The 23,161-nt window shown below is 43.2% G+C and overlaps 1 protein-coding gene across 1 annotated transcript in view; it reads right to left on the bottom strand.

The window, feature by feature from the left end:
- Window positions 1–23,161, bottom strand: part of pik3r3b (phosphoinositide-3-kinase, regulatory subunit 3b (gamma)) — a 207,090-nt gene that overhangs the window by 73,345 nt on the left and 110,584 nt on the right. The window contains exon 7 of the mRNA XM_047587078.1: window positions 22,814–22,899. Coding sequence (XP_047443034.1) covers window positions 22,814–22,899 — 86 coding nt within the window. The remainder of the gene's footprint in view (window positions 1–22,813; window positions 22,900–23,161) is intronic.

Raw genomic sequence — 23,161 nt, 5'->3', positions numbered from 1 at the left:
TTAGTTGTCAGATTTATGGAGCTATAGACTGTAGAGGAGTCTGATGAGCCTCCAGTGATGGAACAAGGGCTGGATTCATAGTTTATATGAAGGAAGATGATTCAGAGCCAAAAGAATCTAACATTACATGAGAAGTTAATCTACAGCTATAACAACACTGGTCTGTTGTCTGGATACTTTTAACGTACTAGAACAGAACACACATGTTCTCTGTAGTTATCGAGATCCTTCAAAAAATATCTAAAAACAAAATCAAAAGTAAAACTGTCATGATAAAAATATCAGCGATGCAATAAAGCGAATACCTCTAAATTAAAACCAGCGAGTTTTATTATCATGAGCTCGGCCTGTTTCACAGTTTGGGAAATCAGGAAGTCACAGAATCTGAAGTGCAGCCCTAATAAAAATGTTTCCCCTAAAAACTAAACCAAAAGAAATCCCTAAAGAAGACTCACACATATGCACATCCACCCACTGACATGTTCTTTTTATTTCTACATTACTGTTGTTAGTCACTACTCATTTATATGCAGTCATCTTTTCTGATGTTTTGTGTTTTATAACATGAAATTGTAATTATTATTATCAGGTGGAGGCTTTACAACAAGTATAAAAACCCTTTATTTAGAGATGGTGAAACTGGTCCTTCATCAGGATAAAGCAACAGGAAGTAGGACAAAGCTTAAGCTTTTTTTTTTTTTGCCTCTCCCTGCTTTGTTTCATTTGTTTCTATTTTATTTGGTTTTTCAGCAAATTCACAGAAAAAAAAAACAAAAAAAAACTTCCACACGCAGTTGAAGCGTCCAACAACCAGTTGGAGCCAAGAAACTAAACTCTTTGGATCTTGGATGATGTGTATGATTACGTTGTCAAAAATGTTAAAAACGACTTCCAGGCGCATTTAAAACAGATGTTTTAATTAATGTGATAAATTAATTTAGCCTGTTAACTATGGAAATCATGCGATTAATAGTGATTAAATATTTTAATCTGTTGACTATTCAGAACAGACGGCTGGAGCACAAACAGCTGACCTGGGAGTGCGTGGGAAATAAAGTTTATGCTGTCAGACAGAAATATGGTTTTTATTGTTAGGGACTCAGAAACTAGAATTCATTTCTCCTGAAATTAAACTCAACATCAGTCTTTCATTTACCCAAAGTAATAAAAGAAAAAGAACAGAGTGAAGAGACAGATGAGTTCTGGGTCTTCATTTGATTATTTTAAGATATGACATTTCTAAATGACATTTACAAAGAATTAACAGGCACCTAATTGACATTGAGGAAAAAGGGGGGAAGTGCAGCGCTAATAAGAAAAGTCCCTGTTTATAATACACACACACACACACACACAGACACACACACACAAACAGCGGAGTACAGCCGGGTCATGATAATTAACCCTTATAATCAGGACTCGGTCCTCGTGTTATCACTGAGTAATTGCAGACTTCTAATCCTCATTTAGAGTAATTAATCATATGTGAACACAGAACTGCTGCCAATTATGACACATAATGAGAGCTCATTTAGCATTCATAAAAACACAGCCAATCATTAATCCCACACTCTTCGTCCTCCTCCTCCTCCTCCTCATAAACGTCTTCCTCAGACACCTTAATCTTCATCCTCATCCTAGCGTCACTTACCCTCCTCATCATTATCATCTTCAGCGTCTCCATCATTATAACCATCAATCTTCCTTAACATCATCATCATCATCATCATCACTTGATTGTTTTTGTCATCGTTATCAACACAATCATCACCATTCTGTCCAGATTTCCATGAACGCACCAGAACGTGTGCAGCTTTAAGGCACGACTTTAGTATTTTTTAATAATTTCTTCCAATCTGTTTGGGGGTAAATAATTAACAGAGATGCAAATATTTCTAATCGGTATTGATCTGGGACGGTTCAACCACACAATGAAAATGAATTCCAGTGACATATGAGTCTATTCCTCATGCAACACAGGGAATGAAATCTGTCTGTAATAAAGCAAATTCATTTAACGTTAAGAAAAATGCTTTGACCAGGATCCAACACACACAGCAGCAAAAATAACCCGTCTATAAGCCGGCAGGACGACTTGATGTGAGGAGCTACACAACTTTTCGAGGTTGCAAGGTATACATTTCTTGTTCCCAAACTATTAATCATTTAATCTCGAGTGCATGCTGAGATGGGGTCGAGGTTCAAAACTCCTCAAGTCATCCTTTAATGTGATGTGGAGCGTCGGCAGTGTGCAGCCGGCCGAGCTGCATGTAAGCTGAATAATTTAGGAAAGTCACTGAATTATGTACACATTCTGTGAGTAACACTGATGTACATCCTTTCTGAAACAAACACCACGGAGAAGTTGCACTTCTGTTGGCATTTTGTTTTCCATTCGCATCCATCCATCCATCTTCTCCACGAGCCGGGAATTCCAGACGTCCTTCTCCCTAGCAACAACATTCCAGTTCTTCCCAAGGCGTTTCCTAGGGCTGGCAAAATATATATAACCCCTCCGGAGGGTTTCCTCCGACCCGGCTGTTCCCCGGTGAAGCTCCAAAGAGGTGATACCCTAGAGGCATCCCCACCAGGTGCTTAAAGCTTCTCAGCCGGCCTCAAAAGAAGCAAAGAAGCACCAACTGCTCTCTGAGCTCTGCTTCTACAGCTGAGTCCGGACGCTCTACGGATGAACCCTGCTCCAGTCGCTCGCAAACACATTGAGATTCCTTCGATCGCTACCTAAAGTTCATGACCAGAAGTCAGGGCTAGAATATAGATTTGCAGGTAAATTGAAAGCTTTGCCGCCATGTTAACAGTCCAAGACCAAACCAAACCAAACCAAAGGGCCTGTTCATCAACAGCTCCACTGCTCCAGATGCATGAACTCTGGATTGTCTGTTGCACATCGGCACACAAGATTATCATGTCTGTGTCTGGTTCATATATGTTCGTCCTTATCTTGGACAAAACAACTTTCCCTGTGGGGATCAATAAAGTGATCTTGAAAGTTGAATCCTTTGCTTGGGGGTTGCTCGCTCCACCAGAGCATCATGACCTCGGACTTGGAGGTGATGACTTTCATGAGCATGTGAACCAAAAGCCTCACATGCACATTCAAGTTTCATGAAGTGAGCGCATATGAACATTTCATAGTGTAGCGTGAATACGGAGAAACGACCAAAAACACAACTTTCCCACAACATTTCCTTGAAGTGGAGAAATAAATTCGGACCATTTGTCTTTGTTTTCTTGGGGCTCATGAATCCACTCGGACGCCTCGTTGTGTTTCTCAGAACAAATCAGCTTGGTGTCTGAACGACTGCAGATCTAAGTTGTGTGTCAAAGACTTTGTGTGTGAATATAATATCAGATATGGATTATCTCTGTAAGGAGGCCTGGCCACAGTCGCCGGCTGCTTCATCACTTATTTAGCAGCTCCACCGTGGATCGCTGAGATGAAAGGCGACTACCTCAGAGACTCCACGGCAGCCTGCTCAGTCACTCCTCAGCCTAAATCGATAGAAAAGTTCTTCAACTTTTTGACTCAAGTACAATTCAATAGTAAGTATTGACACTGAAGGAGTCGGCAACGGGCACGCAGAGGCAGACAGAACAACACTTGGAGAGGAGGCGCAGCGCCGGCGTCCTGAGGTGAAAACTGGCCCGTGCTTGAAGTTCACACTCTTCTCCTTCTTATTCTTTTGCTGCTCTCACTGAATAATAAATAAATACAGAAATAGGGCGGGTGCCAGCTCCTCTTTACATAAAACTTTGATGCCGTCTGCAAACTGAAACTAGAACGGTGACCCTGTGAATCTTTATTGGAACCCGAAGGATACGGCTCGTCTGAAACGAGAGGGAAAACCTGAAAAAAAAACGAGCTTCCTTTGAACGGAGACCTGGTCACTTTCAGTTTTTACTGACGCTCCAAAAAATGTCGCCTGGCTAAAACGGCCGCCTAAGCACATCGTGTTGACCTCTGGCGATCATCCCGCTGGGATTTGAAACAACAGGGACGCCTTTAAGTGCATTAAGTGTATTATTAGGTGACCTGGGAACGTGTGACGCCCTCAGAGATTTAGATAAACAGGTTTACCGACCGACACGACGCGGGAGAAGCTGTTAGCCGCCGGAACTGATGTTTCCATGACGGACGGGGCGACTGCTGATCAGGCCTGTAGCGCAGCTTCAACCAGAACAAAGAAGAAACACTGAAACACGCCTGCAACTCTGATTCACAGACCGAAACACTCTTCGAGCTGGATCTGATGAAAGAAATTCAAAATTGAGATTTCCTTGTTCCTCTTGAAGTCTGCCCAGCAATGGATCACATACAGAATATTATAGAGTTTATGAATAATCTCTTCAGGCCAAACATGTCTCTAAAAAAACTTGCTGTGGAGTGGAGTCAACAATATCCGCGTGCTCTGTGTTGCCTGGTTTGTCTTTGTGGTGGAAACCAGATGTGAACAACAAACTGTTCCACATTGCCGTAATCGTCTGGCCTTAACAATGAAGACAGTTCAGTGGTTGTATTTTTCTCATTTGTCAGTGCGTCTCCAGGAGAATCAATTTCGCAGCCCGCTCTTCCTCCAAACTGCCTTTAGCTGCTTTAGGTATTTGTTCCACAGACAAATCGCTCGCTGTTGGCTCCAAAAAGAGTTTCATGTATCCCTTTAAATGACCCTCGCGCTTTGCCTCTAACGTACAAAATGTGTTTTTCCTTCACGATCGCTTTGCACCTTATGATAGACTATACATCCACAGTCAAGGTTATTAGCAGGGTTAAATTATTCCTAGTGTTTCAGGTGCCTAACTATAATCTAGAGATTACATGCATGTCCTAAATATGACCATCCCTCAATGGTAACCATTAGTAGTGACCATAGGTTCTATGCATCTGCATCCTCAGTTATCTGTGCACAGGCTCAGACTTTCCTTCAGACAACTTCAGCACTGCTGCAAACTAAGGCCTGAAATGACACCAGAGCAACAAAGGAGCATTCAGCAACCTCGAGGTTACACAGAGAGCCATTATCTAATATGAAGAGGAGAAAAACCTCTGCAGTGACACGCTCTCTCTCACAGAATCCACTAATTCGATCCACAGCGGGAACCTCTCCCAATTTTTGACTAATTGAATAAAAAACAGCTTCATCCCATTATTTGTCGATCTGTGTGTATTCATTATTCGGTGGATGTGCGTGTGTGTGTGGACATCAAGAGGAATCCCTTTAGGTTGAGCAAGCGGGTCAAGCCAGAATGAAGCTAATGAGATTAGTTAGAAAGTCTGGAATTAAAGTGTGCACACTGAACTCATTGGGAGGCTAATTTAATCAGAGGTCCTTGAAAGCAGCGCTGGGCTCGGGACAGATCAGCCCCTCACGGCTCTCGGCTCTCGGCGGCCCGATAAGAGGTCGCAGCACAATGTGGTCGCTGACTAAGAGCCAAGCGAGGACACGTTCGGATCACATGTCAGATAAGCATGCTGCAATCTGGGCAACCTGAAGACGTAGTTAACTCTTTGTTAGGACTTTTTTTGTGCTTTGCCTGATGCACACTTCACCAGATGTTTTTTTTTTTGTGTAACATGCAATCAGTGTCTTGTTTGTGTACTTTGTGTAATGCACCACTATTAGCCAGGATACTGGGACTGTTCGTATTAGCTGGAGGCAGCAGTGCAGGCTGGTGCACGGTTCGTCTGTAAATAAATTTCCATTCCAGATTCACTGAAGCTGGTTTTCAAAAAGCGCAAATAATTTCCATTAATCGCCCGTTGACTGTGGAAATAATGCAATTAATTTAGTCTGTTGACAGCCCCGTTATTTATGTATCTCATGTGAGTGTGATGAGTTTATCTGGTGGGTTGAACACACGCCGATCAGCCACAACATTATGACCCCGTATCCTAATATTGTGCAGGTTTCCCTTGTGGTGACTCATCAGAGAATGGACACGGACCTTCTGAGGGTGTTGAAAGTTGTATATATACTTGGACTTAGATCCCAAAAGTGATACTTGATCAGTTCTAGTTCCTTTAGTTAAGATATTTCATCCCTACTTCTGGATCTTCTCCCAGCTTGTTGTGCCCAGATGGGGTTTAGAGTTGAGCCGTTGCTCCTTTATGCTGAAAACTCCCACCTGGGATGGTTCATGCACCTGGAATTCAAGGAGATTCTCAAAAAAAATTGGGTTATTTAAACATCCCTCGTAACCATCCATCACCACAACTTGTAAAACCCTCACTTTCCACCTGCCCACGTAAAGGTCACTACTTCCTACAGTGGTGCCGAGCGTATTCACTGAACATAAATCACCGGCTGCTAATTTGCCAAATGCTCCTAAAAAAAACTCGCCAGGATCTTCAGGCGCTGTTTTTCTTTCGTTCTTTCTTTCATTGTTTCTCATATATTCTTATTTCTTCTTGTTCATGAATTATTCATGAAGCCTCGGAGTGAGGCTCAAAGTTTCTGTGCGAAGTCGGAACACTTTCGCAGAGACCTGCCGTCCATATTTAATGCTAAGAAAAATTTGAGAATGATGACGGATGGAGGAAGGAAAGAAGAGAAGCACAGAAAGAGAAGGACAAAAAGGAGGGGGAGGAGGAGGAGGAGGAGGAGGAGAGGGCATCTGTCGCTAGCTGCAGGGTCTGAGCGGATGCCAGAGATGAGGTCAGAGCAGCCTGCTGCACACAGACGCTGACCAGCAGGGTCGACCACACAGGTAAGACGCCTTATTTTAAAGACAAAGACCCTGATTTCAAATGGAAGACAAGTTAAATTCTCACGAAGCTGCAGATGAAAAAACACAATAAACATTTAAAGTCCTAAATGTTTAGACTCTTATTTTGAAAGACGTTCTGTTCTGCAGTCAGAATGTGATTCATAGAGAAAAGCTCTACCTGACATTAGCGCTGCCTCCCTATCTGCAGCCCCCTCCCGCTGTATGACCCGTGTTAATGACGCGTTATATGCGTCTAGCTCCGTCTCAGCGGGCGCCTCCTCCCATCTCGCCCGTCCATCAACCCTGTGAGCGACACCGGCAGCGCCTCGCGACTTCTTCACGCTCCATAATTTATGTTTTACTGGCAAAAGCCGCAAACCCCAGAAAGAGATGCCGGCGACGCAGATTCATAAAAAAAAAAAGGGGAAGAGCATTAAACCCGTTTTAAATGGCCGACTTAACAAAACACGAGCACCGGCGCAGGTGAGCTGGCAGACGTTATCTGCCTTTAACTGAGGTCACTGTAAATGTCAGAAACGATGTCAGAAACGTCTGCTGCTTGTTTGAAATATTGCAAAAAATAAATAATCCTGTGTATTTCTGAAACTACCTGCATCATATGTTGTGGTGTAGTGAGTGTAATCAGAATCAGAGAGCCTGTTTCAACTGATACTGAGGAAAATAAATACTTTTGCAAGTAACTGGATAGAACGCCAACCAATCAGAGCCTTTATCCTAAATAAATGAAACTCCACGGTGCACAGGAGATGCACTTCACCTGTTTCTCTTTTGTCCATCACCACATAAAACCCACCGGATCTGATGGGCTCGACTTGCAGGAGCATACGGTGAGACTCCAGACCAACTTAGGTCTGCTTGACTTCCAGGTTAGTCCTATATGTCCCTTTTCTCCAAACGCAATAGCTCCAGCAGATGTGTCAGGACAGTTTTCACAGCAAGTTGTGAGATTTCTACGAAATCAGAGAATTAGTCAGTTAATCAAACTATAGATTCTCTGTTTAAGTTAAAACCTTCCTGGTCTGTTCATACATGACCTAAATAACAAACTAATGACCATTTACTAGTTGATTGGCTCAGCAGATCTTTGTAGGAACGTCATCAGTTCCCAACTAGACCGACTTTCAGCTGCAAACTGTTGTAGGTGGGGGGAGTCAGGTTATATGCATCAAAGAGGACACATTTGATTTGAATTGAATTGAATCGTTTCCTAACCGGAAGCAGGTGAGTTGTTAGAGAGTGAATCAGACTAAAGTATAAATGGCTCAGACTGGCAAAGACTATGTGCGTAAGTTATGGCATGTCTGCCCCGCTGCACCCTAAGAGAGCCTTAAGTCAACAGTAACATGTTAGCTGACGTTAGCCTAGAGCCTGAAAATCACACGTTTGATATTAATTGGGCCAATAAGTCTGTAGCGGTTTGAAAGGTTTAAGAGCAGATCTGTAAATATTCTTGTCAGAAACTGGCCCAGACCCTCGTGTAGTCTGAGCCCAGCATGTAATAAATAAGATGCATGTAAAATATGTGCAGATTACATTTCCATTTAGCAGAATTTCTCCTCCTTTGTTAGTTGCATGATTTGCATGAAGCTTGTTAGCCTGCGCTCCCTGCAGAGCGTTTCAGTTACGTCCCCCGTGAGGAGCAGGACGGTGCCAACACCCTTCAAGGTCAGATGTACGAGGAGGTGGAGCGGCACAGACTGGCCGATGATGATGATGATGATCAGTGTGATTAAACCACTCTCCGTGCATATCATATCACCAACATAACACCGGAAACATTTTGGAGTAGGGAAAAAAAAATAAAAAAATGAAGCTAAAAATGCCCCATGACAACTGAGCAGATACGTTTCCAGAGGCCGGAAATCTAATAGATATGTCTCAGTGTCAGAGACAAAGAGACGGAGAGGGATTTTTTTATCATTCTACTGAGAATACAAAACTCATTACGGCTGATCCCTCAAAGGCACCACAAACACACATGGGCAGGGCCGCGGCTTCGGTTTGTGTGTGTGCGCGAGGCCGTGGGGACGCGTGCCGTGAGATCCAACAGATTACCGTCACCTGTGGTTCCGCTGCCTCAAAGCCCGGGCCCGTCAGCCACCAATTACAGCTCCCCGGCCGCCCATAAAGCTCCCAGCACGAGAGGACAGGTGAGATTGTTTCTTTCTAGGAACCTGAGGAGGGAAACAACTCTGCCTCTCCGTCCCTTTTATCCGTCTCAGTCCTTATAATATCAGGCAGATTCCACGTCTTTCATATAAAGTGCCCTTGACCTTCAAGCAATATGAGGGGTTTGATAGAGCATCATAATGGGGCTCTATAACTTTCCGTGTGGTTGAGCAAGCAGAGCACTGCAGGCTAGCGGGGCAGCTTGCTACAGATTAGCTGTTAAAGTGTGTTGCCATAACTCGCACGGCCCGTAAAAGACATAAAACACAGCAGGTCAGGCTCCAGGCTGCAGGCGCCAAAGTCAGGATATTAGCAAGAAGACGAAGAAGAAGAAGAAGAAAGGCAGTCTCTTCGGCTGCTGCTTTATGTTTTTTGTCATTTTCAATAAATGCATGATACCTGGTAAGTATCGCTCCAAGACTCTAGAAGGACATCACACAGTTTCTGATGGTTTCGAGTGTCTAAATGGACTTTTTTTATGTGTTTTTATGCAGTCCAGGACTCACGCCATGATGCAGACTCTTTGTTCTGTGGCTGAAGATCTTTTTGGGGGGATGCTTGTAGTCGTGCTGTAGATGATTTCATGCTATTTTAGACTAAGATACATAAAGCAACAACAGCTGTGGACAATCTTGTTTGCAGGCAAATATAGCCGGGTATCATGTGCATGGAAATGATATGAGGAACCATGGACGTATACTGAGATCAGAAGGGCAACATCCAGACTACAGACCAACGTTTCCTTCTAGGAGCATCGACCTGCAACATAGATCTTTACATTGTTTCCCATATTAACTGCATTACTGGAAATGTTTTGCCTATAAAGAGACTTGAGTCTGTTGCCTCAGCAATACTACATTCAGATTCATACACTTATTATAGGATGTATCTAAATGCTCCTTGGCATCGGGACGATGAGATGGAAAATAAGACGACAACGAAAGAAGCAGAAAACAAACATGCATCAATTTATTCCTAAATTCACCACCTCGGTTATTTAGCAGAGGCCCTAATTGACGTCATCTGGAGTCGTGAATCCTCCCCCAAGGCTAAATCCACAAAGCCTTCTTCCAAGGCCAAGAGCTGCTCCAAACTGACCAATTTAAGAGAAGAATTCAACAAAATAAAAGTCAGCACGGAGCGACTCGTGCATACTGATCGGCCCACTCCGTGGCCAGCTGCTCCCAGAGCTGCCCAGAGGTAAAGAAAACCGACTCATTACTAATTCACACCGGGCTGAGTCAGGAGGAGGTGGAAGAAACAAAACAAGACAAAAAAAAAAAAACAGTGGCCTGATTTAAAAACAGAATTATTGCTGCTGAAAAACAACAGATCCCAAAGTGAAAGGTGGAGGAGAGGAGACGTCGTGAGGTGAAATCTGACGCGTGAAAACACGTCGTGTTGCCAAATGTTATGTCTGATCCGTGCAGCTTCAACGACTCTGAGGCAACACCATAAAATTATGACCACCTTCCTAGTATTGTGGAGGTCTCTCTTGGGGTCTGGTCTAGCCGGGTGCTGAGTAACATCCACATAAATGCCAGGTCTAAGTTTCCCAGCAGAACAATGAATTGTATGCAATGATGAAAAACATAAAATAATAAATATTATACGTTTTTGCACGTAATTATTACTGAGCAGATGAACCAGGGCTAAAAGCTGTTTTTAAGTCTGTTAGTTCTGCTGTATCTCCTCCCAGAAGACAGAGGAGGGCAAACAGTCAGTGTCCAGGGTGCATAGCGTCCCTTAAAATGTTCCTGGCTCTGCTGAGACATCTGGAGCTGACAACGTCCCCCAGAGAAGGAAGATGATTTTCTCAGCAGTTTGTCCTCTCCTCTAAAATGCCTCTTTGTCTGCTGCAGAGCCGGGATGCAGTATGCCAGCACACTCTGGGCGGCTGGGGTTAGAACGTCACCAGCAGATTTTCCTGCAGGTTATTGTTGCAGAGCCGTCTTAAAAAGCTTAATCTCTGCTGGGACTCCTTCACTTCTGGTGTGCTCTGTGCAGGAGCAGTCCTGAGATACGGTAACCCCCAGGAATTTAAATGCGGAGACCTTTATAGGTCAGAAAAAAATACATAAATAATAAGTTCATGTTGTTGGACAGTTATGAGACAAAAATAAATAAATGCAGAGACCTGCTCCACTTGTGTTGTAAAATCTCATTTTCAGTCGGGTCTTAAAACCAGTAAAGTTCTTTTTGTTTAGGAAATGTTTTATACGGCTCCTGGACTTTTAAAGCTTCAGATATATCCACCATGATGTGATTCTTTCATAGCTACATGCTGTTGACCCTTTGTGGATTTGTTTTTTACCACCATATAAAAGTTGCATACTCTAATGTGAGCAAAGCACAAGTTTCTCATCTCATCTTCTACGACCTCTTATCCTCAACTAGAGTCGTAGGGGTTGGTGTCATCGGGCGAGAGTCAGGTCGTCTTTGGAGGTGGGAGGAAACCAGAGTACCTGGAGAAAACCCAAACAGACACAAGGAGAACATGCAAACTCCACCCAGAAAGGCCTGAGCTGTACTCGAACCCTGACCTTGTCGCTGGGAGGTTTAAGTTTATCATTTCACGAAAAAGTTCGTTTTTTTTTTGGTGCAATTTGGCCAAGCAGCACCTTGCCCATGTTTGAATCCTCTCCTCGTCTGGAGCAGAGATAACGCTGCTGCTCTAAGAGCCTCGGGCGGCTCCAGGTGAGAGAGGCCGAGGTGGTGAACAAAGAGGACGGAGCTTGAAAGATGTGCATGCGGAGACGTGGTGGCAGACGCCAAGCAGCACATTGGTATTCACGGCCGGCTTCGGCTCACCCATCCATCCATCGCCTCATATTCTTTACATCAAATTTGCCCTTCAGCGCAGCGAATGTTTCAAACGCCGCTGGGGGAAACTACACGTCTGCTTGCAGGGTGTGGGGAGAGGGGTGGTGGTGGTGGGGGGGCAGTCCATCACGAGCCTTTGAATGGGCGAGTGTGCGCTCGCGCTCCGTCCTGCCAGGCTGAAGCAAAAACAAGCCTTTTTAATTGCTACATGGGAGAGTCAGATGGTTCATTTTTATTTTATCACGTAGTTATGTGCATCATTAGAAGTTTGGGTCACGAGTTCAGTGCATTATTGATGGTCTGCACGGAGAGACAGAGATTATTTAGTCATAAACTGCCAGAGAAATAATTACTGCTCCCTTCTTGGAAGTTTTTTGCGAGACATCTATATCACTCTCTGACAGAAATAGAGAAGAAGTAACGGATAGCCTCGACTTCTGAGCGGCTTCGGCTCAACCGCGAGACCCTGAAGTCTGCAGGGTTCTCTCTGGCGAGCATCGGGAGCTGCACTCCGGTTTAATGAGGCTGAAATCTATAAGACATGGTGGGAAATTGTTCTATTCAAAGAGAAGTTTATGGATGTGAACTCTGATTCATCTCTGACAGAATTGACGAGTGGTCAGAAAAAAAGATAAAAAAGGGAGGAACTGACTGTTGGAGAGCTACAGATGTTCTCACTTCAAAACAAAACATTTGTGATGATATTTGATGACGTAAAATGCTGTTACTTTATAATCGTCTCCAAATGAGCTTTAAGCACAATGGCTACACAGGAGACAGATGTTCAGATTGTGTTGGTGGCAGATGTTTCCTCAGACCTGGCTAAAAAGTGTCCTTTGTCCTTGCTGACCAACTCTTCTTCATGAAACCCAACAAGTCCAGATGTCCCTGTTTCAGCTCACCTGTATTTTTAAAGGTATTAAAAGGTTATCCTACACTGGAGGCTCTCATTCCTCTGAGCCAATCAGAAGAACCGACGGCAGCTCCATACAGCGGGACATCCAGGAGAAGTTTAAGTTGAAAACAAAAGTGAAGACGGCTACATGTTATTCTCTAAGTTGCCTACAGGAATATGAACCGTTAATAATATGGTGCCAGTAAAAGGAGGTAGGACTCAAAGCTGATGTGACTTTTTTGGAGGATGGCAGTGAAACTGTTAAAGGACACATTAGAAAAAGGGAGTGAGGGGCGGTGCATGGCGGGAAGTGCCACGTCCATGATCTTATGATCCTTAAAATTACATATGAAGGGATAAACACAGGAGCCAGGGGCTGTTTGATGTTAATTCATGCTTTACATGAGCACATTACAGCAGAATTTGGACATTAACAGGGGGGAGAGCTTCTTCCCAGAATACCTCATAAAACAACTCATCCAGAGAGCCGCGTGCTGGATGATGGGTATTATAAGATAATCTTCTGATGGAGACCGAGCTAAGGATGAGGCTGTGCAGGGCTGAGGGATGGGGCTGTGTTATAGCCAGGACGACACCTCTGAGTGGACTTTTGTTCTCTGGAGAGGGGCGGGGGTTCCTCAAACATCCTGTCCTGGATAGAGCAAAGGACTCAAAGGTTTACAGAAGACTGAACTACATTAAACACCTTTCATATGTTCCAATCTGAAGGGGGATGGTCGACGCCCATTTTAGTTTAATATCTACGGTGTCCTGTGGTGTCTGGTAACAGGATGTTGGTGGGGGCCTTTGAGGGGAGGGTCATGGCTATGGGGTGGGAGGGGGGCCTGGTCTGGCCTAGGTGGGTGCTACCTATGTAAGTAACATCCAGATGAATAAATGCCAGGTCCAAAAGTTTCCCAGCAGAAACTTCTTCTGTCGGTGGTCGTAATGTTGTGGCTGATCGGTGTCTATCCTAAACCAAGGTTCTTTCTCTGGTTAAATAATGTAGTGGCTATTGAATTTAATGCACTCAAGTCTAGTGGAGATATATTTCAGTCTGAAACTGAGAGCCAGATATTTGCTTTTGGGTTCATTCAGGATCTTTGCAGGATTTGTTTATTCGAGTGAATCTGCAAAGTGAATCCTTGATGATTGTGAAAAACGGGGCTCTGGTTTGTATTCAGAGATAATATTACACAACGATAAGTATTAACAATCAGTAACAGTGACAACACAAAGCCCTCGTTCATCGAGCCGATCGGTCCCAGGTCTTTACTCAATAGAAGAAGTGGAGAAAAGGGACAGCTCTAACACTACCTATTATTGCACCATATGGATGGAAAATACAACTGATTTCATTTTATTTTAGGGTAAAGGTTATAATTAGGCTGTGGTTAGGGTATGGGGCTAGGGAATGCATTATGTCAATGGAGAGTTTCTATCTAAACTCCAACCCCCCACCAGTGTTTTAAAGCCTGAAAGAAGAAAGAAGAAGAAACAAGTCTTGGATGAATCTAAACCTTACAAGTCCAGTTGCCCTTGTTTTAGCTTGTTTATGGTCATATCTTCACAGACTAAGTCCTCCTCCTCATCTCCACCTCATCCTGGATGTCCAGCGAGGTCTTTCCTAAAATCTCATGCTCCTATCTGGGACTCCACTCCATGACGCCATTGTTTCATTAGGTTAACTTCTAGAAATGTTGCTCCATATGTCTCGGTGATGAAGATGTTCCACAACACAACACTTAATTATGGAGTAGGTTTTATAAATGGAGCTTGTCTTGGTGCATTTATTTACGATTAAAGGAAAATATCAGCATTACATGCAGTAAATATCACTATCCATGCACTAATATAAGTGACAAGTGTAACTAAGCATTAACCTTCATTAACTTCATATTTTCTCTTCTATTATTTCTCGACCCCCCTCCTCCAAATTGACAGCAGTGGCCTTGATTCTGACCCTCACCCCCCGACCTCCTGTTGTGACGGACCGGGCCACATGTCCCTCCTGTATCCACATAACCAAGTCATTTCAAAGGCCATTACCTTCATCTCACACCGTACCGTGACCCCTAACCCCTCGCCGCCCCCGTTACACGCTGAAAGAAGCGGAGCGAGGCTGAGGGGAGATCAAACCTGGATCTCAGCAAACCTGGGATGAATCTGAGAGAAATGAAAGAAACGTGCCTTTGCTTTTAGAGGGATTTGATTCCAATCAGATCGCTCAGTGTCAAAGCTTTTCTTTCTTTCTTTTTTTTTTTTCTTCCTCGTGAGTTGTTGTTTCCAAACGGTGAGATTAGTCGGTGGAAAATCTGCTACCAGTGCTGCGAGAAGCTGATAGATTTCAACAAAGGCTGAATATATAACTTGAGAGGGTCTGAGGTCTCCTGAGAGGAGCTGAGGATGGCGTTTGCATTTTGATGTGTGATGCATTTAAAGACAATAATCTGCAAACAGTCTGCAGTGACATACATAGAACCTCTTTATCAAACTAAGTCTTGGATGGGGATTTTCTGACAAAGACAAAAAAACAAGACGAACAGTGATGGATGGCTTTAGTTGTGCGTCTGATCTGTGTAGTTGTGTGAAACCATAAAGACAAACATGTCTAATAAAGAAAAACACTAAAAGCCGAGTACACTCGCTTGACCTTAATCATATGATACTCTCTTGATGCCCTACACATATTCACATATGGTACAGAAGTGAGTGTGTGGTCTTGTTTTTATTAAGTTGTGAGGGCCAATTTCTCATGCTTTACAGACGTTGTGGGGGCATTTTGTCGGGTTCTAATTAAACTCTTGCCGCATAAATGTTTGGAACGTTGATAGTTTGGGTTTATACCAATCAGCTGGAAAACCTTTGGACCTGGCATTCATTTGTGTGGATGTTACTAATATTCCTTTCACATCGAAAATACGGGGTTGACATGGGATTTTCAGTTTTGGTGCACGTTCACATCGCCAGCAGTCCCAGGTCTGACCTCCCGCTGTGAAAGCTGCATGCCAGGTTTTTCCTCCCTCTCATACGTCATCACATCGACCACGTCATCATTACACACCGAAGTAAACTACACTACCAGGTAAACAATGGACAGCGTGGTGTAATCTTTTTTTAATGCTTTCAGTTTGTTGATGACCTGAAGAATGGACCGGTCAAACCCCCGTTCTTTCAAAAGGCTGCTAATAGTGGAATAAATTACTGTGTCCTGCACAAAGCTCGATATCTACCACCAAATCTCCTCTTCTCCTCGGATGCAGAGCAACTCGCGGATTTCCTGGTCTTGCCAATGTGCTGCTATGATCGATAAAAAAAGTGTGGGATATTTCTATATAAACTGTATATATAAACACATGCATTTTCTGGTGCAGACCTACACAAAATTAAGAAGGTGGTCATAATGTTGTGCCTGATTGGTTCCATGATGTCCATGGATTCGATCTCTTGAGCAAGAACTTAAAGAACTTTGCATGGCCTCCCACTGCTCCAAGAGTGGCATCTCTGATAGAATTATACATATATATGTATGTGTCTACATCTGTACTCTACCCAAAAACACTGGGAGGAGGGCAACTGGACTTTCTACAAGTTGTTTCATCTAAGCAGCTTCTTCAGTCCTAAAAGATTTAAAATGTTTAACAGGAACATCTCTGGGTGGTGCCCATCAGAAATTCACAGGACTAGAGTCTGATCAAATGTCTTCAAGAAACTCTACAAGTCCAGTTTCACTTCCCCCAGAGCTTTTGGATGGATGGACCATGACCTGGATGACTGAGAACCTTCACAGGCAGATGTTATCAGGAGAAAAGGAGGATTCAAATACCAAAAAGCAAAAAAACGCACTCTTCAGGATAAAATAAACAAAAAAGTCCAAAAACACAAGTTCATCCAGGGGAAGCACAGACAACCTGACAACAAACAAAGGATATATATATATAAGAGTATATATGCACACAAGCTAGTGGGCTAATGAGAGGCTATATAAAGAAGACCCTTAACCCATCATGTCAAAACAGGAAACAAGAAAAACCTAAAAGTCCAAACCTCAACACCATGACAGTCACTGGCAAATGAAGCTGACTGGATTTGATTTAAAGGTTAAAGACAGAATTAGGTTGTGGTTATGGTACTGGGTTGAGGAATGCATTGTGTCGATGGAAAGTCCTCATAAAGATAGTGTGTGAGTGTGTGTCTCTATACGTGTGTGTGTTTGTGTGGCCTGCTGCTGACCCCGTCCACCAGGATTATACTGGACGTAAAGCTGGCACTTTCCTCCCAATGGGATAGAATCAGAATATGACTTCACCGTGAACCCTGCGCACACACATACACACCGACGTATATACACATTAAGCATATATACCCATACATGCATGTAATATTTATGTATTTGTCACCAGTGATCGTGCACTCTCACCCTAATCCTGCAAACAAACATGCCCTCACGCACTCTGGGGCCGTCCCAGCTCTAACTCTGGCACAGGAGTGAGACATATATATATATATTTTAATGTCAGCAGTGAAAAAACTGAAGTACCCTTCAGTGGGGAAGGGTAACAGGATCAAAACAGATTCCTCCAGTCACAGTTGAATATCTGGTCCTTATCAGATCCTGGGCATGCAAGTTCCAGGTGGACGTCACTCACAGATGTTCCTATTTAAACCCCAACCACCCCGCAGTCTCTTGGACCTGGAGACTTGGATGAAACATCTTCAAGAAACTCTACAAGACCAGTTGCCCTTGTTCTTGTGTAATGAAAAACCTGTGTAGCCATTAGGTGTAAACCAACATAAATAATTTGTAGTTGCATAGATTAAATCCTATAAGTGTTAAACGTTTTGGGAAGTTTATTGAGATGAGAGGCCAGTTATCATCATTACAGTGATGTTTCCAGGCATGGTACCATCATGTTTGAACATAAATGGTCTATAGAACATATGAGAGTCAGTAGACACGCCTTCCAAAACAATCTAACCTTATAAATATCTATAATATCAAATGTGTTTAAATACGAAGTCAAAAGGAGGGTTTTGTATAAAAATTGTACATATCTGCAAATGAGTTTATCAAAGTAAACCCGGAGACCAGACCAGTTTCACAGAGTCTCTCTGTTGGGAACTGATGATGCGCTGGCAAAAATCTGCTGGACCAATCAGATTGTGTGGGTGGGGCTTAATGGAACTACAGACGTCATCTGAGCACCATGGAGCTGAATTACATTTATTTATTTTTTTGATACAGCTTGAGAACGAGAGATATTTAAAAGAAGAGGTTCAGTGTATTTGGTATGTTTTCATGCTGGTCAGCTGTCCCTCTCAGCCTTTGACGTGAGGCAGGCTAACCACAGACCAAAAAAAACAAAGGAATGCTCTACAAGTCCCAAGTCATAATAAATCACAATTATCCCTCAACAGAGACAAAAGGAAGAGACTTCAATAATGCCAACAATTAGGGAGACCCTGTCAGCCGTGCAGTCCGTTCCACCACCAAACCCTCCTCTGCTGCGCTACTAGACAAACAAATGACCAGCTAGAGCCAACACAGAACAAGTGTGTGTGTGTGCAGTGTGTTTGGAATATGTTGTATTATTGCCAAGCTGCGGGCAGGGTTTTCTGCGTGCCTGGGAAGGAAAATAGCTCCTAACAAAAGTAGAGAAAGAGAGAGCAGGAATGTGAACGGGTGTGTTTGGAGGTTTATAATTCTCTCATTTGTCTTGTACTGATTCTCGCGAGCCGGCTGCCAGATCGGCCCGACAAGAAAGGAAGCGCAGATATGAGCCGCACTCAGCTGAGATTTTTGAGCCGGTGCTCTCAGATGGAGGCGAACTGGTCGTCTATGTAGACTCCATTTCTAAAAAACAGACTTAGAGGGCAGCTCTCCTGAGAGGTCGATGGCCATCCACACGCACACACATGCAGCCACAAACCTCGGTTAAGGGGTTAACATACAGCCAACAGGCACTGTGGTGACCCTTGACCTCCACTAATGCTGTCTGGAGGGGTGGCAGGGGAGGTAATGGGTGAGAAAAATGCTCACACATGAACCTGACCTCCGTGTTTCAGCCTCCCTCTCTGTCTTTCTCTGTTCGCATTCATCAAACAAAGAGAAGCAGCTCAGTCAGGGATGCTGCTGTCACCCTGCCCTGCTGCAGAAACACCAACACAGGCTGAGCACACACACCTTGACCCAGCATGTGACTCGACATCTCAATGTTAACGCAGGTCAGCGTTGCCCAGTGCTGGAAATAAAACCACTGCAACCAAAGAATCCAGAATTAATGTTCAGCATTTTGAGGTAAACAATTCAAATTCAGTCAGTCAGTGTGTGAATCAACACCAAATGTCAATCCTGCAGAGCATCTTTGCTGCCATTATAGGCCAGTCTTCGTGATAAGACTACATAGAGGCTACTAATCCTTGGATGGTTACCATAAGTAACCATAGATGTCCACACTGTAATGCAGAATCTGCAACTCATAAATAAGACACATTACATGTTTCAAAGCCAGTGTGAATGTTAGTCTGGAGTTGCACCGTTGGGAACTGATTATGCTTCGGCAAAGATCTGGCAGGCGATGACAGATACACTTTTTAAAAACAATGCAAGTACTAAAACTACTGCTTTGATGGAAAACAATTGACAGTGCATATGATGCACAACCTGGAAGCCAGGCTTGGATAAAAATTGGACTGATTTGCAATTGAAAAGGCAACTGGACTCGTAGAATTGTAGAACTGTACAAAGGAATTCTACAAGTTCTCGAATTTTTTTCGAGAAATTCTAGAACAAGTCCAGTTGCCTCTATTGAACGCCTTTTGGATTACCATGACCTGGATGACTGAGAACCTTCACAGACATTGATTTGCAATATTTCCTCAAAGAAATGACATAAAACTACCAAATGAGGTCATCCAAGCAAACCCAGACCACTTTCCCAGAGTCTCTCTGTTCAGACTCTGATTCTCATAAGTTAAGTCTGGCTACACCAGACCAACGCCAACTGTGGTATGAGACCTGCTTTCAGCAGATTGTGGCAACACCAATTCATCTTGACGGCGCTCTGATTCTCTCTATCGCCACATAAAGCTCACCCAAATGGTGTGATTGGCCCGGAGCATAATCAGTTCCCAAAGGAAAGAGTTCGGACCAACTTTTTAGCTGCACATATTTTCTGCTTAACTTTAAAGCTATGCATCATAATCACTGGAAATGTTTTTCCACCTAAGGAAGCTTTAGGCAACAGAAGCACAATAGTTACAAAGGTCATATTTTAATAAACATGTACGTGTCTTGGGTTGTTTTTTTGTTCTGTTTTTATATGACGGTATTGGTTTGTGGAATGATGAGGCCAGTTCCAGGAAAGCACAGATGTTTTGTTTTTTGTTGTTGTTGTTTTTTAATGTATAGACAAATCCATATCTATGTCCGTGTCTTTTCTTTGTATGGGAATCTCCTGAAATGCCATGACATGACCTTTATCCAGACATGTCAGTTCACTAATCTCATCCTCTACGCTCCAGTTTATCTCTTTTTAAGTATGTAACTAAGTTTACACATATCACATGGCATTCATTTTCCAGTTGTTTCGTGTTTCTTTTACTTATCTGAATCAATGAGCCTAGCGCAGAGGGCACACATATTGGAAGGCCCCTCAAGTCAAATTTGTAATAGTAGTGGAATATATACAAATAAGATTGACTCGACTTGATTTCATGTGACCAGCACCTGCTTTTAAAGCAACGATCCCTCCGCAGACTGAATCTGGATGAGCTACACTTATGATACGACTACATGCAGATCAGATCCAGACATAGGTCCAGGGGGAATAAAAGATGTTCAGCTGCTGAAGTGTGTTACATCAGTACAATTTCCCACATCACTCCCCTGATTACAAAGCTCCACGAGTGTTCTGAGGCTTTATTCTACACCTCACAGAGAGCGAGTGAGAGCGTTGTATAAGAGATGTTACAAAAGATACACTTCAAAGGCAACACAAGCTCCCCTCCTGGTCTTTTTGTTAGTGTGATGTAAGCTTGTCTGCCAGCACATACACACAAACGCACACTTAAAAATGCACAATAATCAGCCATTTATACATTTCAGATACCACAAAGAGAAATTCCTAACATGACGAGCCATGGCACTGAGAAAATGAGGAAGCTCAAGCAAACCTGGGGACACCCTGAGGAGAAGTTGAGCTTGTTCAGAGAATCAAATCGAGTTCAAATCGTACTTTTGTGTACTATGTTTTAACACATACATTTCAGCCCAAACCAAACCCCTGATGCGTGTATTACATCTCCCTGACCCTGTAGGAGAAGAGGTTTATTCCATGAATTATTGATCAACCTAAAAAAAACAAAAAAAAAAAAACATCCAGTCCCTTTTGTGTGTCACCCACCACCAAAATAAATAAATAAATACATTGTCAGTGTACTCCTATTTACTACTGAGTATAATTTGTGATTGATTGAAGCTCCAATGGTTGCAAACACAGTATAAAGATTTCAAATATCCAAACTACTTAAAGACAAAGGCAGTAATTTACTTGAGCAGGTTGAACTCTAAAGATCCACTTGCAAATGGTAATTTTGTGATGTGTTGTTTCATCAACATCAAATCAGAAAATCTGCATTAAACAGCAACTTGAGTCACAGATTGAGCAAGAACAAGAACTGATTCGCCAAAATCTACATATCTTAGAGTCAGAAGGTTGATGGAATTTTAGGTTGAGTGAAAGCATAGCGGATATATAACAGCAAAAGGAAATATTATTTTACCACTTATGTGAACAAGAAAAAGCATGAAAGGAAAGAAAAGCAGAGGATCTAAAGTGGTACCTTGTGGGACACCACATCGATTACTTGTTATTTATTATTAGCGATAACAATTGTGTATAGAAGATGTTTATACAGCAGGTCACAATGCTCAAAGGACAAAGTAAAGTCAAAATAAAGGCATCTATTTATCTAGGCCACGTAGTATGAAGCTGATTTCACCCAGGCCGTGTCCTTGCCTCATATTCCAACCATAAATCTGACTCTGATCTTCTTTCTAGTGCAGCAACCTTTTCAACACCACCCCTGAATCAACACCTCTGCTCTATATCCGGGAAACGTAACCTCTGAGCAGCCGTTATAATCACGACCACGACCATATATGTCGACCCTGGCCTCAAGACCGTGGCCCACAACTAACCACTACAGCCTCCCAGACGCACACACACATACGCTGACCTGCTGACATTTTATACCTACACATGCACTGAACCACAGACAATGACCTCAGCACACCGGCTCGGCCCGGCAGACTGGCTCGCAATCAGCCGCACACCTGCTGTCTGACCTTTCTTTCGTCCTCGCGGTGCCTGATCGATCTTTCCACCGCATTTTATTTTTGCAGACGCACACAAAAGACTTTGCATTCTGGTAAAAGCGTCCCTGTGCAAGTTCCTCTTTACAACAACCTCTAACATGTTTGTGCCATAAATTTCAAAACAAAGCTGCAGGGCAGAGCACATTTTAGGACAATTCATGGACATCAAGTTCAAATCCTTTGGTGTCGTACAATTGAACATGAGGCAAGGTGGCACTTCCCAAAGCAGCATTGGTTTAAATGGTTTCGGCAGATTTATAAATGGTTCGCAAGCTGCAGGATGAACAGGACATGGCCAGAGAAACTTCCCATGTTTAAATGCATACATGGCACAGCTCATTGTGCTCATGTACTAAACTGAACAGATGCAACACACTTACATTCACGCCCTCGCTCTCAGCAAAACAGGAATGCATACAAGACAAACATCATAAAGCCACTAGCCCTTTGTTGCCAGAATCTCTGAACACATGAACCCAGCTAACGCAGAGTCAAAGTCAAAGCCATTACTTCATGCTTCGTGCCCAATTTATCACAGCAGCTCGGGCAAAAAGAGTTTGTTTTTTTCCACATATTTCATAAACCAGAGCTGCAGTTTGTGGTACAGAAGGGAAGGGAAAGGCAAAGCAGTGTCGACACTGGTGAAAAACTTTCTGCCCGAGCAGAAACATCTGAAAATGATCTGTATGTGTGCGTTGAGAGCCAGAGCCAGAGCAGACAGATTCGATTGTGATCGTATACATCTCTATAAGCAAATAAAGAAGCACTGAGAGAGTCTGTGTGCACGTCTTAAAGGATCCTACCTGGAGCAGCTTGCATCTCCATAAGACCTCCAGTTGCAATGAGAGCCTCCAAGATCCTGATGTGATGCTCTGGGTTTACGTCCGCACTGTCGGCAAATCACAGACATGCAGGTAAATTGAAGTCAAAATTAAAAAAACACTCCACTGAACAAGTGATATTGAGTTTGTCACATTCCCTGAAAGCATGTATGTTTGCACAGCAGGATGGCAGCAACAGCAGGAGGAGGAGGAGGTCGTGTAGTGAATGTGGGATTTGGTTTGTGGTAATAAAGTGCATTGATGTGGCTTATTGATGTGTTTTTCAAAGAGGAACAGAATCCGACTTGGGAGAGATCTTGAATAGTCGTT

Source organism: Mugil cephalus, chromosome 6 (assembly GCF_022458985.1).
Source record: "Mugil cephalus isolate CIBA_MC_2020 chromosome 6, CIBA_Mcephalus_1.1, whole genome shotgun sequence".
Classification (NCBI taxonomy): Eukaryota; Metazoa; Chordata; class Actinopteri; order Mugiliformes; family Mugilidae; genus Mugil; species Mugil cephalus.
The sequence above is the reverse complement of the archived record's forward strand: the minus strand, read 5'-3'. Positions and strand labels throughout refer to the sequence as shown.